The 18,912-nt window shown below is 34.3% G+C and overlaps 1 protein-coding gene across 7 annotated transcripts in view; it reads left to right on the top strand.

The window, feature by feature from the left end:
* RYR3 (ryanodine receptor 3) overlaps window positions 1-18,912 on the top strand; it is a 223,905-nt gene that overhangs the window by 73,183 nt on the left and 131,810 nt on the right. For 5 of the 7 annotated variants that reach the window (XM_061463372.1, XM_061463370.1, XM_061463369.1 and 2 more), the window contains exons 9-16: window positions 1,903-1,980; window positions 2,812-2,968; window positions 7,987-8,160; window positions 11,828-11,949; window positions 14,068-14,236; window positions 14,943-15,078; window positions 16,660-16,755; window positions 17,156-17,274. In XM_061463372.1, coding sequence (XP_061319356.1) covers window positions 1,903-1,980; window positions 2,812-2,968; window positions 7,987-8,160; window positions 11,828-11,949; window positions 14,068-14,236; window positions 14,943-15,078; window positions 16,660-16,755; window positions 17,156-17,274 — 1,051 coding nt within the window. The remainder of the gene's footprint in view (window positions 1-1,902; window positions 1,981-2,811; window positions 2,969-7,986; window positions 8,161-11,827; window positions 11,950-14,067; window positions 14,237-14,942; window positions 15,079-16,659; window positions 16,756-17,155; window positions 17,275-18,912) is intronic. The other 2 variants (XM_061463377.1, XM_061463371.1) reach the window with 1 other exon arrangement.

Genomic DNA, 18,912 nt, shown 5'->3' with positions numbered 1-18,912 from the left:
TTAGTCATGATTTTTTTGATTGCTGAAATTCAAGTAGTTGATTTCCAGTGAGATTTCAGCCTGTTATGTTATTTATCTTTAATGTGCACTACTGTAAGCAAGCATTAGCAGGGAAGATGGCAATTAAATAAATAAAAAGCCTAAACAATATTTTATATATTTTACACCTTTTTGCAAGTTCTTGCTCTTTCAAATTTTTTTAATATGTGAAAATAATTAAATTACCTAGACTAAATCACTTTTGTATTAAACTTAGGTCTACAGTCATTATATTTTATGTTGATTTATCATTTGAATTTAAATTTTCATTTTGCTGATAATCAAAAGCACAGCAAGGTAATAATTTTCATACACAAAACACCCAGCATTAAAAATCACATTTAACAAGTAAGATCATATTCAGCTGTACCAGTTGTGGTAAAAAAGTGATGCTCTAGGTAGTATGATAGCACAAGTAACATTCAGTTATGGGAAGTAAAGTTTTCAGCTCTAAATTTTCCATGTTTATGTTTCTGTAGAGTAAAAAAGGCTCCAAAGCCAAAATAAAACCCAAACTGAATGTCAGAGTACTGGTTATTTTTTTTCTATTGCCATTCTTTTCAGATGTGTATAGAAAAAAGATGAAAAGTTTGTGCTGAGTGTGAAAATGTGAATAGCAAGTATAAAAGTACTAGTGAAAGTATTAAGTTCTAGATACCTTGTGTTGAATAGATCTCATATTCAAGACTATTATAAACAGCCAGTCTTAATAAGGTTAAAACAGGTATTGATCCTTTTTAATACTTTCAGAAATGCTGTTGTTATTGCTGTTACTTATCCAGAAGTCAGCTACAGTTAAAGCCAAAAATAATTTTATAGTCCTATTGCCTGTATGTTCTTTTTGATATATATTTAGTGTTACTGCCTTAAGCTCTGCTCTATGTTTTTAAACTATATACATAAAAGGGTAACATTAAAAAATTCTGACTTTTCTGAATGAAATATATGTATTTATATTCCTAAAATAAGAACATGTGAATTCAGCATTTTCAAATATTCATTTGTATCACTGATAGTGATAACAGTGTGCTAAGATTAATGATTTGGAGTTGTACTATCTTTTGGATTTGTGAGCTGTGTAATAGACATAAGACCAACTTTGTACTGTGTCATAGTTGTAGGAGTCACGCTCACATTATACAAAACAAGATGAATACATGAAAAAATAACATAGCAAAAGGAGCAGGACAAAGAGCTGTAGAAAATGGTTGTTTATTTCTATCTCTTTGTTTAATCAGTTCTATGCATTCTATTAGGGCTGTTAAATAAGCTAAGTAAGACAACAGTGATAATTTCTCTTTTCTAGAACAGACATTTAATTTTGTGAAGGGTTCTGTAAAGAATAGCCCTTAACAACTCACACAAGAGAGTATTCTCTGTCAAGACTCTTAAGGTCTTTTATTATAGGTCAGGTGAAAATAGAAAGGGTGGGCTTACTGAACATCAAAAAGACAGGCTTGGCAAAAACTCAGAAAAAGATGGGTGTATTGATAGAATCAAGAAGAAGATGAAGAAAAATGTTACATGGATGCCGTTGTGAATAAGCAGCAATTGTTTTACTTGCAGTTTCATTACTGTAAAAGCAGGTCACTAATGCTAATACAGTGTTGCATATAGAAAAGGGTTAGAGAATTTAGGTTGTACAGGATTTAAGAAGTATAAAATGTGAACAGAGATCTATCTATGGTATTCCTTCACTGAAGGAATGTTTGATTTGGGCCAATGAGAAATTAAGGAGGTCAAATAGAATGGAAATTGTTACTTTTGAGCCGGGGAGGAGTCCTACGCAGTTTAAAGAGGATTAAGTTGTAAATGTATGTAGCACAAATAAACACAAGAGGATGATCTTCTGAATCTTTTCAGTAGGAAAGTACTTTATGAAACCGGAGGAGCTTGTGTTCGAGCAAGGTCTTTGTGGAGAGTAGAACCCCTGCGAATAAGGTACTGATATTTTTTGAACTATTTTGTTACCAACTCTTGCTATGTTAACAGCAATTTGATTGCTACAGACCTTTAAGGCAGGACATGAGTGATATGCTTGTCCTGTTATATATGTAGTATGTTCATGATAAATAATGAAAAGTGATCTGTCGTGATACAGTCATATGGGGAATGTCAGTATTTTAAGACTTTTCTTTTTATCTGTGTCCCATATTAAAAGCAGTGTTGCCTGTGAGATTCGTTTGCCTGAGACATTACTTCTGTCCAAAAGTAAAATGCTTTCCTAGTTTTCACTTGGAATTTCAGAAGCATGGGTGGAAATCCAAACAGTAATATTCCATGTAGGTGTTTGTTGGTTTTTGTGGGTTTTTTTAGACTTGTGTCTCCCTCTTGGATGATCAGTTATCTGTTAACTTGTTGAAAGTGAAATTTCAATATACACAATAAGGTAGGATAGTTCTTTGGAATGTTCTCACTTAGGTTTAATTGGTTTATTTAGGCAGTCAAATAAAATAACTGAAATATAGTAGTTAATTTACACTTCAGTATTTTTCAGAAACATGTAGGATTTTTTTATGGATACCATAGGTAACACCCTACTAAAGCAGAGAGAGGGTATCGAAACAAGAATATTAAAGCTATAGTCCTTCCCAGGGTGCCTTTTGAAAATGTATTAATAGTTTTGCATCTGTTACACTGCAGATGCTGAAATCAAAAGCAAAAAAGGGGAATGTATATAACACATTCTATTTTCTGAATCTCCTTTTGGGCCCAAATAGAAATACTAGTTGCTTATTTCATCAATTATGTTTTGATGTCTCATACATTTAGCTGGAGTGGAAGTAACATCAGGTGGGGACAACCTTTCCGCCTTCGACATATTACGACAGGAAAGTACTTGGCTTTGAGTGAAGATGAAGGACTTGCAATGTTAGATAGAGAAAAGTCGGACACAACGTCTACTGCCTTTTGTTTTAGAGTATCAAAGGTAAATAACATCAATGCAAATTTGTATTAAATGTGGAGGACTCAAATACTAGATCTGTATTTGTTCATCTTTCAATGACTTTCTAAATTACTTTTAATTTTTAAATTGAAGTAATTGACAGAGATTAAACATTTAAATACAAAGGTAAATAACCTGAGTCAAGAGTAACAGAGGTTTCCTTTGGAGAAAAAAGGGATGATGAATAAATTTTAGAGTAAACTAAACAGTTAACAGGTTAAAAAAACAAGATTGAGTACTAATACAATGCGAGATACAGTACTTTAATATGAATGCTTTAATCGCTACAGAACCATTTTAGTTGGAATGTCATTAGAATGTTATTCATTCCAGCTCTACCTGTCATAATTGGATTCAACTGAATTCAGTTCAGTTGGACAAAATTCTGCCTTAGCTGTTCTTTGTGCAGTGTGCTGATAGGTGAACTGCAAGGAAAATTTATTCAGATTTCTAAGCCATATGTTTTTAAACTGTACTCCTTAGTGAGCTGCTAATTGCATGCTACTAGCTTTTTCATCATTTCCAGCTGAGAAAAACTGCAAGTGAGAGAGGATGAAGAATGATTATGGAGGTAGGCAAACTTAACAACTTTTTTCCAAAAAATGAAAGGTTTTTACAACAAAGGTGATGCAAATTTTTTACATGATTTCATAATACTACTTCTAAATAGTTGCTATAGCTGCTACAGTAGAGTTTTTTATCAAGTATGAGAAGTTAAATGTTCCATGTAATTCTGAATGCTCTATGGTCCCTGAAGAGCAGTGAAAAGGAATCTTTAAAGTTATGTATATGGTAGGTGAGATCTAGTATTCAGAGTCTAAATCACCAAAATGCTTAAGGTGCACTCACTAGCAATTAATTATGCAGAAATCAGTAATGACTCTGTAATGCATTCATCTCTTCTACTGTGTTTGTGCATAAAATAGTTGTTGATATACATTTTTATATGAAATGCTAATTCAACACCTTTTCATACTAGGATTTGTGCTGTCCTCTACAGGAAAGAGTATTTTTCTCTCACAATAGGTTATAAACTTGCTTTTTTCTGTGCCAAGAATAAGAATAGTTGTTTATTATCTGGGCAGGTGAGAGCTGCACAGGCCCATGAGTAGAAACATTAGTGTTTCCAAAGTTGAGGTGAACAAGCAGTGATAATTCTTCCTGAAGAAAGAAAGGTGGGGTTTTGGAAACAAAAGAACCTCAGAGGTTGATTTGGACTGTAAGAAAGAAATCAATCTTAAAACCAAGTGATGATTGTATACAGATTGAGAGGAAAAGAACTGTAGAACTGATAGCTAGGCTACATATATGCAAATGTGATTATCTTAATTTCTGCATATTTGTACTTGTAAACCTTTGTTTTCTCTTCTTCATTTTTTCAATTAAGAAATGTTTTCACTTTCCTGGACTTTAACATGGCATGAACTAAGGGGAATTTCAAGATAACTGTCTAATACCTTCCTATCCAGCTATGTACAAATCTTTAAAAATAGGGTTCTGGAATACGTGTCTGTTTACAGCACTTCCATCCTTTAGAATCATGGAATAATTCTGATTAGAAAGGAATCTTTCTAAACCTTGGGAATTCATCTAGTCCAGCCTCCAGGTGGGGTCAACACTGAGTTCAGACCAGATTGCTGTGAATATACATTGCTGTGGAGTATCCAAAAGGAAATGAAACGTTTCTCCATCGAGGTATTCTCTCCAGTTTAGAAGCCAGCAAAAGGGATTTTATGGAAAAAAAAAAAAAAGAGAGTATATGTGCCAGTAGGCAGAGCTATCTGGAGTATTCAGGAGCCTGTAACACATGACTTAAAGCCCTATTTTTCAAGTAGTTGTTACAGAGATGCTTTTGTTGAAAAAAATCCCATTCATACTCAGTATTGTTACATACCAGTTCAGCAGTTGGTGTGTTCCTTGCATTTCAAAACCTGTGATTGCCTTCATACTGCATTTACTTTCGCTGTTGTTTTTTGGTTTTGTGGTGGTTTTTTTTTTCTTTCTTTTTGCGGGGTAATACTGGAAATTGAAACAAATATTTTAAATTATGGAATTCAGATTAGAGATTTCCTTAATATATTCTTATACAAATAAGAGTAGAAGGGAGCTTTTAAAAAAGTGAAAGATTATGCTAATGAACCCCCCAAATTATGCCTTTTGTTGGGTTTAATGTGGATCTTACTTTCCATAAACTTTTAAAATGTTAACCTTTATATTTAAGGCAGTGGTTCCATAATGTCTTGTGACCACAGAGGCAGCAGTTTCCCTACAGCAGATGGAATCCTGCTTTGAAATGGGATGTTCTCATTCCAGCACAGTACTTGGCTCAGTGTACTCTGCAGAACCTTGATTCTGCTTATAAATTTCTTGGAGAATAAATACAGTGAAGAACAAGAGCGTATTTAAAAATACTTGTTTGTTTTTAAATTGTTATAGCCTAGAATTAATATTTGAGGTTTCATATTTTATTTTCATGATGGTATATACAATTAACAATGAAGAAGTTATTGGTGTAGTCTGAGTAAGTAACATTCTGACACATTGAAAAGTCACAGATGACTCATGCAGAAGGATTTGATATTTTAATATTACTGCCAGCATGTAGCTATCTTAGGGGCTCAACATGACATTAGGATGTCGTAATAGTTGAGTAGTAATCATAAAGTTTAAAATTATAGATATTACAGAATCCTTTACTTACAATCGTCTCTAGCAGTTCAAGTATTTATTTGTAAGTTTGTATTTTACAATTATCATTTCCCAGTAAACACTGCATTTTAAACACAGTATTAAAGCTTTCTTTTCCTACTTATTTTATACGGGGGGAGAATTGAGAAAGCAAAATTATCTTTTCTTTTTTTTTATCCCCTTGCCTACTCGGTTGTAGAAGTGTATGCCACAAAATACACAAAGCTTAGTAAGCCCACTATCAGGATAGGTAAATTCAACATATTAGTCCTCTGCTCTCACATTCGTAGAACTTTTATCTTTTTTCTACTGTTAAATTGGGGTAGCTATGGCAGTACTTTTAATGCAATACCAGTGTGCAACACCAAAAGATACAATTTTAGTTAACTCAGGTAGGTTAGATTTAGTAAGAGTTCAGCAGTTGGGTTGTCTTACCCTTCTTCGGGGTATGTAAAAAACACTTAAGATTTCAGGAGTTTTTACAAGAGGACTGTTGAAAAATTTTTATAAAGTTGGGTTTATTTGTCCTGTTCATACTGCTGTTCCTTACTTTCCTTCTATCACATAGGAATCTATGACTCTATTAATTTTCTCATCTTCTAAATCTTGCCTGTCTTCTAGTATATTACCTTGGGAAATTTGTAAATTTTGGCAGCTTTGCCCTCGAGTTCCTGTGTTCATTCCTTCTTCTGCGTTTTGTTTTTTTTTTATTACTGTTATTTTTCCTTTGCCATCTTCCAGACCTATGATGTGATTTGTTTTCTTTGAATTGATTAATTTTCTTCAACTTGATTCATTCATGGCCTGAGGGAGTTAAACTGAGAATAGGTTGTGAAGAGGGAGTTTTGAAAGAGAAAGTGTTTGGATATTTTGCTGCTAAGAATATGTCCAAATATCCAGATAAGAGATGTTTTTCCCCTTCTCTGCTGATAATCTTTTGCTGATTATACTTCTCAGCTGTTTGAAAATACACCCTGTCTTTACACACTGCTATCAAATGATTTGGCTGAAATCCTAGACAAACTGGACAGAGTACAGGGAGCAGAACATCATGAAGAAGAATTTATGCTGGGTTGCTTAAAGGGAAGAGAGCCTTCAGGCTCCCCAAAAAAATTTTGTTTCTGAAATTAAAATATCTTGTTTTTTCTTTGCTTAGTGTTGTCCAAAAGGGTCAGTGTGGCTCAATTTTTTTAAAAGTAACTTAATTTGGATCACTTGTTGATTTCTTTCATTGAGATTTTCCTTCATGCTTGATTCTTGATGCAGATGCAGATGTAATATTTCAGAAAAATGTTTTAATGTTCAGGGTGCTATGCAAACCTAAATAATTAATTGCTGTCAGTTTATGAAATTATGCTATTTTATTGCATTTCATTTAACGGCTTCACAGTAAATATGTATTGAAAGAGTTCATCCCTATCTGTATGTAATAGTTCAGTCCATGTAAATATGATGTGACATTATTTCCCAATAGTCTTGATATTGTAATGGTATCCCCAAGGAATGTTTTGTAATTTCATTCTACTTCATCTTGGCATTATGATGCTGTCTGTTTCAACTGTTGAAATGTGACAGCTAAATCCCATATAAATTAAAGTAGATTAGCATAGTTAAAATAGAACTTCTCTTTACTCCACAGATATTGAACATTCAGTAAACTGAAATGAAGTAAGAAAACCCATTACACATATAAAAATTTAAACTGTGTCTCAATGTCTATCACATTTTGTTTACTTAACAACAAATGAGCAACTACCAACACTTAAGTTCATCAGCATTTGAAATAGTAGAAAAATATTTATATTCTAATTACTCAGAATTGTCGACTTAATCACACATATGTGCATGCATCTATAATTTGCTGTTACAGAAATTGCTGCATAATTCTGTTCTTATTCCTGAATTCAATTTGGAAAGGAAAACTATTTTATTACACACCCCCCCCCCCCCCAAATGACAACTTGCTTTTGTGCTGGAGACTTAAGATCTTCTGTTTGTACATGATAAAGTATGGGATTAAGTAATAGGTTGGGCTTAAAAATTGTACTGGATATTCCAGCTGAGCATAGAACAATGTCTTTAAAAGAGATTTGAAAGAATCTAATTCCTCTTAAAAATGGATAAATGTAAAATACATGGGGAAAAAAAAGTTAAAATTAAAATAAATGTAATGGCTAAACTGAATGTATTTAAAAAGATTCATCTTTGCTGGTTGTTGCAATACAGGGGCATTATTCCTCTTGTGTAGAATTCCATGGTTTATCCAATTCTGGTACAGAAATTAAATACCAGCTTTTATTTTATCTTTTTAGGAGCTAAAAGAAAAGCAGGACTCTAGTCTTAAACGTGACATTGATGGAATGGGAGTCCCAGAAATAAAGTATGGTGATTCAATCTGTTTTGTCCAACATGTGGCTAGTGCTTTATGGTTGACTTACAAAGCTCAAGATGCTAAATCAGCACGTTTAGGTCCCTTGAAAAGAAAGGTAATGTTTAAGGGTTTTTTTTCAGTTACTTGTAAAATGAATGTTAGTTGCATAACATTTTCTGTCTGTCCTGTTTTTTACCGTTCTACCAATATGGCAATTGTGGGTTTTATTGTTCTGTGCTTTATGGAAAATGGTGTATTGAAAATGGTGTAAACGTTTCCTTCTAAAACGATAAACAATGGTGGCTATTAACGTAACTATGTAACTGAAGAAAAATTTTGCCAGTAAGAAATGCATCTATCTTTTTTTCTTGCCAGAGGAAATTATTAATTTGGGCTCAATTTTTATTTTTGATACTGCAGTAAAATACAGAAATTCCTGATTTGGATGGTGAAAATCATTGTTTTGAAAATCTGTACTGTTTAACAATGTAAACTTATAAGTCATCTTACTTTCATTGGTATTTTAGATTTTTTAATACAGTATACTGTATGAAATGTTAATTTAACTTGTTACTTAAGCTCCTCAAGTTTCTTAAGAGGTATTAATGAAAAATTTCCTGTCAAAATGTTGGATATAATTTTGATGTGGCATCAAGAAGGTCTTTCTCTCAGCCTTTTGATTATAAGGTATTAGTATATTTTGAATGTAATGTTATATTCTTAAGGATCATGTGGCCTGTTATCTCTTCAAATTATGTTTAAATTTCATTCACTATTAGTGGGTTCAGTACTCCCTTTGCATAATTGCATCATTGCCAAATGATTCTTTGTATACACAGATTTTTTTTCAATTTTAATCTAACATTAGAACATGAAAAAAAATTCATTACTGAACATAAGTTGGGATATTTTCTTTAATGGCTTGTATGTACATTACCAAGAGGATACCTGTACACAAGCACTGTAATATTAAAAATGAGGTCCTCAGCAGACTCCTGACACAATCTTATTTATTTGTGCAACACACATGGTCATAAATGGGCAGTGAGTGTCTCTGTCAGCAACATTGCTGTCAGAGAAGTTCTTCTTTGTATGCCAGTCACTCAGTATTTTCTTGGTGAGAGAGTTATTCACGCAAGGTTGACCTCTTCCTTTCCCATGACAGTGTTGGGTATGGGATTCTGTTTCCTCAGAGGGTCTAATTTTCCTTCTTTAAAAGGCAGCATGTAGATTCTTCCTCTGTATTCAAATGAGGAATTTTATACTAGCTTCCTGTAAAGTTTAGGTTCCCCCCCCCCCCCCAGTTTTCTGCTCAACAGCAAAGGACTAAAACAACTTCCATGATTGCCTGTCACTTTTATTCTCACTTCAAACTGTTTCATTCATGTTCAAAGACGCCAAATCTTTTGTTGCTCTCTCACCTAGAGAATTGTCTCCTGTTAAGTGCCTTCAAACAGAGGAAAACCCAAACCTTATTGCTTCCTGTAGTTGATATTTCCGTGGAGGCAAGAAACAATATTTTGTCCTCTGCAAAATATAGTACTAGACTATAATTTTATAAAGAATTTTTACATCCCTTGGGGTAAAATGATGGGTCCTTCACCATCATTTTGTCAGGAGATTTTTCACTTTCAGTCACTGTAATCCTTTTCAAGCTGACTGCAAAGGGTTTGGTGGGGTGGGGGGAGAGGGCTGGGGTTCCAAGTAAAAATGTCTTTTGTTTGGCTTTGGTGTAGTTTCATGTATCTAGTTATCATGCTGTCTTTGCAAGGCACAAAAAGGTAAGAAATTCTGGCTTCATTTGTGAGGCTTCTGTTGCACAATTTCTGCCAGAGTTTTTATCTGTTGCATCTCTCTCTGAGATCTTGGTAACCGGGGGTTCAAGACTTTGCCAGGTAGTGATAATGTTTATATCAATATCCTGTTAAATATTTCTTCACCATCCAGCATGAGTGATAGATACCTTTCTTTCAGTTTGAGAGCTTGCTTCTGTGCAAACTGTGAACTCCTGCAGAGCTCCAGAATGCTAGAGCTCAAAGAACAGAGAAACACATTAAATGTTTTGGATTTACATCCCAGAGACCATTGCTCAGGGTGTTGGTCAATACCAATGCCCTGCTGTACCTCAGGAAGAAAGGCAGTGCCAAATTCCTCTGTAGATGCAGGGAAGTGGTTTGTCTGCGGTACTGGAGTAGGCAGTGCTGGATGCTTCTGGCCATAATCTACTTACTGGAGTTCTAAGTAGCACTTTCTTGTCATTGTGGTGTTTCAGGATGATTTAGTTGAGGTTTGGAGGTTGTCATTTTTTGGTCAGAGAAATAGGGAAGATTAAGTCCTTCTAAAAGACTTTTCTCATCCCTAGTCTGCTGCATACTGAGGGAGAAAAGTGCGTATCTGCCACGTGTGAAGATTCAGTTACTTTGCAAAAGTGTTACAGCTTTAATGTCCTATCTGTTATATTTTTCATTCCTGTACCATTCCTGTAGCTCCAAAATCTGGAGCCTGAGGAAAGATTATCTGATTGTCAAATGTTTTCCTACTAGTTTTGTGATGGGAAGAACAGTTCTTTAGTTATTGTTCAGTTAAGAGACCCCTGGATCCTTCTTTATGTGATATTTAAGCTGATGAAGTCATCCACAGTGTGACTCTATACAAAGTACTTGAATGAAGAGGAAAGATAACAAATATGTAAACTAGTCTCCTTAAAGATAATATTATTAATATACTCATTCAGAAATGTCTTCCTAATCCTCTCTGTCATATTTGTATGGATTTTGGGGTCCAGATAAACTCATAGGGTGAAGATTGTCTCTTTTAAAAGCACTACCTTAGTATGTTGGAAGGAACAGAGCACATGTGTACTTTTAATTCTTTCACATATAGAAAAACGTAACTGTGTATATGCCCAATTGCCAGTATGTGAAAAAAGGTGTTGGTAAATAACCTTCCCACATGGGGCAGTGCCAACTTGTATAGCATTATTAGTTTCTTTGTTAATTATTGAGTCCCTACAGAATTCCTCAATTAATTGAGAAGTTGGGCAGCAAATTTTTACCATCTCAGAGTTTAAAAAAATACATTCTTCAAGTGGAGGATTCAATAGATTACATATTGAGCAAAGAAACAGGGTAACTCACATTTAATTCTTACAAAAAAGCTGTAGTATTTTAATGACTTGTTTTTATGCTAGCTTTTGGTGAAATTCTGCTTTTATTTAAGGGGAAAAATTAAAACCCACTAAAGGATCTCTGCAATTGCTTGAGTTTCATATGATGTTCACGTATGGTTCTGGTAAGAATCAAACATAATGTGCAGAGAATAGATAAATGGTTCAGAAGTTACTCACAAATGTGGTTGTTCCTTTAGCTGCATTGTAATTTTTATAATGTTTGTCATTTCTGCTTGATTTTCTTTTCAGTAGTCTTTTCATGCGTGAATCTTTTGTAAAGTATGCTTAAGATAGTGAAGATCCTCTTTACCTGACAGCCAGAATATAGAAAGAATGGCAGTTTTTGTTTCAGTTGGAAAATATTTGATAAGCATGTTTAATGAATTATAACAGAATAAAGGCACATTAAAATATGTCTCTGAATAACTTTTATGTGAGACTGACAGATTTGTAATTAGTTAATAAAAAAGCATCCAGATAAAGTGATTGACAGGTAGTGGCTCAGCATGTATGCAGTTACTGTTTTCAGTGTGATATTGAACTAAGTTACAAAATACTGAAAAGCACACAAGTTATTAATGTAACTATTCTGATAATTATTGACTTTTAATAGGTTATATTACACCAAGAAGGCCATATGGATGATGGTCTAACTTTACAAAGATGTCAGCATGAGGAATCCCAGGCTGCTCGAATCATTCGCAATACTACAAGCTTATTCAGCCAGTTTATAAGGTAGTTGTTAGTATCTTTTATAATATCTGTTTTATACTTGGCTTTTGAAGTATTCTGAAATTATAAGAATTACTCTAACAGAATCCTTATTTCCTGCTTTCAAGTATTTGTATTTAAAAGTTATTAGCCATATTTTTTTACTGACTTAATTTTGCAATTTTGGTGAGTAATGCAATTAAATAGATAACATATATGTTTTAAGTTTATTTATGTGAAGCCAGAACAAACTGGATCATAATCCAGATTAAAGAAAACATGCTAAATGATTTTAGTGTTACAGCACTAGTAAGTATTCCATAGTAGCTAGAACTTCACAGTATTCATAAAAGAATTCTTTTTCCTTTTTTGAGTGTGAAAGTTCCATGTTTACTTCACTATAGCTCTTTCATAGGATATGTTTTGGGCAAATTTTAAGGTAAAATACAATTCAGTGTCAATGCATATTCGTTTATAGTTGTTGAGATCAATATATGAGTATGTATACACAGTGAAATTGGTAATAATATATATAGTACTGTAGAAACTTTTTTCATAGTGCTTGGCAGAAGTTTTATTAAGATGATCAAGTGGCCATTCTTGTATTGCTGCCTAATAAAATTAAAATAAAGAAAAATGAGTTTATAATTAAGACTTTGCTTTCAGGGAACCCACCATTGAAAACGTTACTTCTTCAGTATGACAGTAGTATACACTGCTCCTTTGTATTTCTTGTGCTGAGGATATAAAACCAGAACCACTTTTGCCAGCAATCAGCTCCTCCAAGATTAAATTATTTCTAATAGTGAGTCAGACTGAAAAATTGGATTGTCACCCAAGACTGAGCAAATGCTGGGACAGGAAAGAGACATGCGCCTGATCCTGCACCTGGTATTAATACAGGCTGGGGTATGAAGGGATTGAGAGCACCTCTGAGGAGAAGGACTTGGGGGTACTGGTGGATGAAAGATTGAATATGAGACAGCAATGTATGCTTGCAGCCCAGAAGGCCAATTGTATCTTGGCCCACATCCAACGAAGTGTGTCCAGCAGGTCAAAACAGGTAATCCTGCCCCTCTGCTCTGTTGAGACCTTAGCTGGAGTACTGTGTCCGACTCTGGAGTCCTCAGTACAGGAAAGATACAGACCTATTGGAGTGTGTCCAGAGGAGGGACACAAAAATGATCAGAGGGATGGAGCATGTCTCCTGTGAGGAAGGGCCTGGAGTTGGGGAGAAGACTCCAGAGAGATCTTATTTCAGCCTTTCGGTACTTAAAAAAAGCCCTATAAAAAAGATGGGAAGATACTTTTTCTCCTGTTGCGATAGGATGAGGGGCAATGGTTTTAAATTAAAAGAGGGGAATTTCAGGCTGGACATGAAGAAGACCTTTTTTTACAATGAGGGTAGTAAAATACTGAAACAGGTTGCTCAGAGAGGTGGTAGATACTCCAGTCCTGGAGGTATTCAAGGCCAGGCTGAATGTAGTTCTGAGCAGCCTGTCCCTGCTTATTGCATGGGGGTTGGACTAGATGACCTTTAAAAGTCCCTTCCAACCCAAACCATTCTATGATTTTATGATTCTATGGTCCATTATGCTACTGATAACTGGGACTCCTTGAAATGCTTTATATTTTTAAATACACCCTTCTTTATTTCTTATATAGAGTTGATACAGTAGATGTAATTAATGATGTTAGAATTACCTGTTACTTTTGTATTCTATGTCTAGAAGACTGGGATTGTACAGCCTCAATAACTGCTACTATTTTAGTCCATCTGCACATTATGCCTGTATTATCAATAGGATTTAAAACTATCTAAATAAAATTAGTTACTGTCAGAAAGGACTTTGGTAGATCTTTCTTCTCTGTTTAATCTTTTTTTTCTTTTTTTCCATTTGTTTTAGTGATTCTGTCTCTTTACATCAGTTCAGGAAGTGGAAGTAGAATCTGAGCACTGGACACCTAGACAATAGATATTTGAATGATTTGCAATTCAGATCAGGTGTTGATCATATACATATTTCATGTGTTAAACAAGACTTGATTTAGATGCCAGCAGAAAAGAGGCTGCTACATAATACTGTAAATTACAGTGGGAAAATGAATAATGCTGCCAGTCTTTCTCATTGTTTTCTATAGTGGAAACAACAGAACATTATCATCCACTGCCCTGCCTGTTGAGGAGATGGCTCAGACTCTGCAAGACCTAATTACTTACTTTAAGCTTCCCGAAGAAGACCTGGAACATGAAGATAAGCAAAACAAGCTTCGGTCACTCAAAAACAGACAAAATCTATTCAAAGAGGAGGTACAGAGAGAGGAACTGTTACATTATTTTACTTTTAAGTGTATTGTGTCACAAACATTCAGAAGAACCTATATATTATCATCTAGATGTATGCATAGGATTTATAATGCAAAGTTCCATGGGTAGTTATATGTAATTAATTTAACATGTATATTATATATAATAGACTAATGCAGTATGATAACTTGCTGTTGCATATTTTTTGCTTTCACACTTGCCATAGGCCACAAGCTCTCTCATAAAATTTGGTCTTAGTACTTCTGAGAATCTTTCAACAGATGTCATTTTTAAAAGAAACCATTGTGACAAGTTTCTTTTTCTGTCTATGAAGTTTTACATTCTGGATACTCCAAACAAATACTGAAAAGATAGATGTTACTTCTGATGTAAAAATTTTATGCAAAAAACAGTCTGTTCACAAAAATTATAAAAGGCTTTATTGTTGTCTTCATTTATTCTTTACTTTCTATAATTCTTGGCTGAGTAAGGAAGCTTGTAGAATCATTTTCTAAAATAGATGATTCTATGATATTGAAAAATACGTATTCAAATCTTGTATGCACAATAATTTGGTTGTTTTTGTTTTTTGTTTTTAAATCTAAGATGATGCAACTTTTAAATGTGTGCAGGAGGAAATCTTTTAAAACGACAACAACAAATGCTCATTTATATACAGTTCACTTTCATTTCTGTCATATGTGTTTAGGGAATGCTGGCAATAGTTTTGAATTGCATTGATCGCTTAAATGACTACAACAGCGCAGCTCATTTTGCAGGATTTACAAGAGAAGAACATGGTACAGCATGGAAAGAAATTTTGAATCTACTTTACAAATTGTTAGGTAAGGTCTTCAGTAGTCTACTAATGCAAAAAGCAGGATATGGATTCTTATATTGAACTTCCTTCTTCACCACCAAAGAATACTTCAAATGCTATTCATGCTGTCATGTAAATTACAGAATTTCTTCCATATACTTACTGGTAGTTATTGCAGAGAATAGAGTTTCTTGAACAATGATACAGAAGAAAAATCTCAGCTAGGAAAATGATTGGTGAAGCGTGCAAGTGTGGTGTTTTGGTTTGTTTGGTTGGTTTTAATTTAAATGTACCTGTGGTATGCAAATAGGTGTGAATTATTATTTTAAAAAGCAGAAAAGCTAGAAAGCTGTCTTTGAAGCTGAAGAGAAGCCTAAAAGCATTAGTTGGAACTTGCAGGTCTCCTGAATCTGTTTGTTACCTGAGGCCCAGATTTAAATGTTAAAAAAAATTATTATATAGATCAAATTAAAAGATTTTTTTCAATTTCAACACCATACTTCCTAGAGCAAACTGCTTCTGTGTTGTAGTAGTGTCAAAATTATGCAGTAGAAGTATGTATATATGTATTTCTTCAAACCATTGATTTAATACCCAAGTTGCATAATTCCTTATATAGAAGAATCTTGTCTTCTGATGGAGTTTAAATACATTCTGATTTCATTATAAAGAAAATTTGTCCTAAACCATAGTAAAATATGCAAATTGAGAGTTAGAACAAGAATAAAACAAGCTAGGGTGTGTACTTTGAAGAGTGAGGTTACTCACATAGCACAGACATGCAAATGATTCTGGTGGAATCTTCTCATTGCTTTAGAAAGTAATGAGATACCAATGCCTTACTCCAGTCTTATGAGTTTAAAGGAAAGCAGGATGAAAAAACCCTCTTTAGTGATATTTAGGCCTTTTCAGATTTTGTCTTGATTTTCTTCTAAAGATACATCTTGAACACACTTGTTCTGATGTAATAAATATTAAGTTAATGTTTCATAATAAAAATCCTTGACAATTGTAAACAAAAGCTTTTTTTTATGATAAGTAATGACGTTTTTAACTTGAATGATGGTGAACTTTCAAAATGCAGTCAAATAACATTATGTTCTGTGCTGCTGAAGACTGAAAGCTATCCATTCTATAACATTCTACCTATAAAAGTAGAGCTAAAGAGCAGTAAACCTGACCTGCACTTGAGCTTAAACTTCTGCATATGATCTTCTCACTCACTGGTAGGAAGAAACAGAAAAAGTATTTCAGCCTCTCCATCATGATGGTGCTTGACATTTGCTTTAAACAAGGCTGGTAGATAGTTTCTATTTAAGTTTAACAATAAAATTAAAAAAACATAAATAAAACAATTTTCTTTTTTCCTTAAAATTCTTGTTCATCCTGTAAACCCCTGTCAACTTCAAAACCAGCATGCTCTTCAGGAGTTATGTCAGTGGCTATTATTATATATTATAAGATATTATTATCTTGACATATATGTATATAGGATTTGTCTGCTTATTATTTTGTGAAGTTGTTATAAAAATTGTATTAAAATATATTGGTGAATTAAAGAGGAAATATCCTGTTATAACATTATACCTTGTGGATTTTTTTCCAGCTGCTCTTATTCGTGGCAACAGAAACAATTGTACCCAGTTTTCCAGTAACCTTGATTGGCTAATAAGTAAATTGGACAGATTAGAATCTTCCTCAGGTGAGATGCATTTAAATCAATATAAATTAATTATCAGTACACCACACCCAGCTGTCTTACCTTATAAATGTCGTGGAAATCAAATGCCCCGCCCTCCTCCCCTCCCCCCCTCCCCTCCCCTCCCCCCCTCCCCTCCCCTCCCCTCCCCTCCTCCCCTCCTCCCCTCCCCTCCCCTCCCCTCCCCTCCCCTCCCCTCCCCTCCTCCCCTCCTCCCCTCCTCCCCTCCTCCCCTCCTCCCCTCCTCCCCTCCTCCCCTCCTCCCCTCCTCCCCTCCTCCCCTCCTCCCCTCCCCTTTTTTTAGCAAAGTATTGTAGATACTCTGTTATTTATCAAACTTTTAGATTATGTCCAGTTGCACAGATGATTTAATAACAACATTATTTCTGTGGCCTTCATATAGGTATTTTGGAAGTGTTGCACTGTATCTTGATTGAAAGCCCAGAAGCTTTAAATATAATAGCTGAGGATCACATCAAATCCATTATTTCATTGTTGGATAAGCATGGGCGCAATTACAAGGTATGTTTGGGAAAGCTGAGGATGTATTGATAACCTTACAATGATTTCTGGAAAAAAAAAACCCAAAACAACAAAAAACCAAAAACCCAACCCATAAAAACATAACCAAACCAAACAACAAAAAAAGCCCAAGCAACCAACCAACAAACAAACACAAACAAAAAACCAACCCAAATAAACAAAAATCCCAACCCCAAAATTATGTGATTCTACTACTTTGAAAGGAATGAATAACCTTGAAGTACATCTGCAAAATTGCTTTGTTGAGATTAAAAAAATGTGTAATATACAATTGCTTTTCAGTTCCAAATACAATAAATAGGTAAGAAAAGCATAGTTGAGAAATACTGACATTATGAACTTTGGATTTGCTGAGAAAATGAAGCATTCTGGTGGCTGTAAGCACGTGGACAGAGTAGCTTGCTTTTTGATGCAGGGTCTGCATTGTTGTATCAGCAGACAGAACTGAATCCTGCAAACTCATTCCTAACTTGAGTAATAATAATAGTAGCAGAAAAGAACAAAATAAAGTGAGAAATCGGAAAAATAATCCAAATATCTGAAAACACAGGTGTTCAGAAGAAAGAAAAAACCCAGAGTTATACCAGAAGAAATAATGGTGGAAAGTAATTTAGACATCAATGTGCAATTTAATATGACAGAAGAAGGTGAACAGAGTTTCTGGCTGCAAGCAGGATGACATCACAACACAGAGGAGGATATAGTTTTATGTGTGATTTTCTGCTGTGAGTTTCCTTCCTCAATTCAAATTTTATTTGAAAAACTGATAACCTGGAGGAAGAACAAAAAACGTTTTAGTGAGCTGAAATTACTGATTTATAGGAAAAGGTAATATAGAGAACCTAACCAACTATAGATATGGAAAAGAAGTATTTTAAAGCATGGTTAAGGGGTACAAACTGATATAAGCAGGCATAAGAAAAAGGTTGAAATTACAGTGGGAAATTTAGGTTACTGTTTTAGCTGTTAGCAAGATTATTGTGCCATGCCAGTCACCTGCAAAGAGAACTTTTCAGCTGAGCATCTTAATGTAGACTTCATAGCGAGAACTTAAAGTAGAAAAGGGAAATGTTGTACACAAGAGAAGATTTAGACTTCCTAATGTATTTGTGCATTTCCATTTGTTATATACTTGACTAAACATGACTAAATAATGTGAATTAATTAATGTATTTGTAGCTCCAGAAACAGTATATCTTGTTCTCCTACTAGTTTAGAAATTCTGTTGTAATTTAGGAAGTAAGAAACAGTAACATTATTAACTAAAATAAGTTTGGGAATTATTTATTTGATGGATTTTTAAAATTAAAAGCCTTGTGTCAGAAATATGGTCAGTGAGGGCATGCAGATTATTTAAACAGTTTATATTCAAGGTTACTGATGATCATTAATGTTATTAAGATGCTTTCCACCTGACTACTGGTCAGAGTTTCTGGGGTTATTTAAGCTACTACCTCTGTCCCTCTGCTAGAGGCTTCTGCCCAGCGGCAGAGATGATAGAAAAATGCATGGTCCTAGGCCATAGCAAAGTTTGCAGTATATTTGCTTAAGCTGTTGTTGAGGGTGGTTTTCTGCTCTTTGCATTGTAAAGGAGTTTCCAAAATGGTAATCAATAGT

Source organism: Pezoporus flaviventris, unplaced genomic scaffold (assembly GCF_033815535.1).
Source record: "Pezoporus flaviventris isolate CSIRO_AGI_PZ_B2104156 unplaced genomic scaffold, CSIRO_AGI_Pfla_v1 ptg000036l, whole genome shotgun sequence".
NCBI lineage: Eukaryota > Metazoa > Chordata > Aves > Psittaciformes > Psittacidae > Pezoporus > Pezoporus flaviventris.
This window is presented reverse-complemented; position numbering and strand designations above follow the sequence as displayed.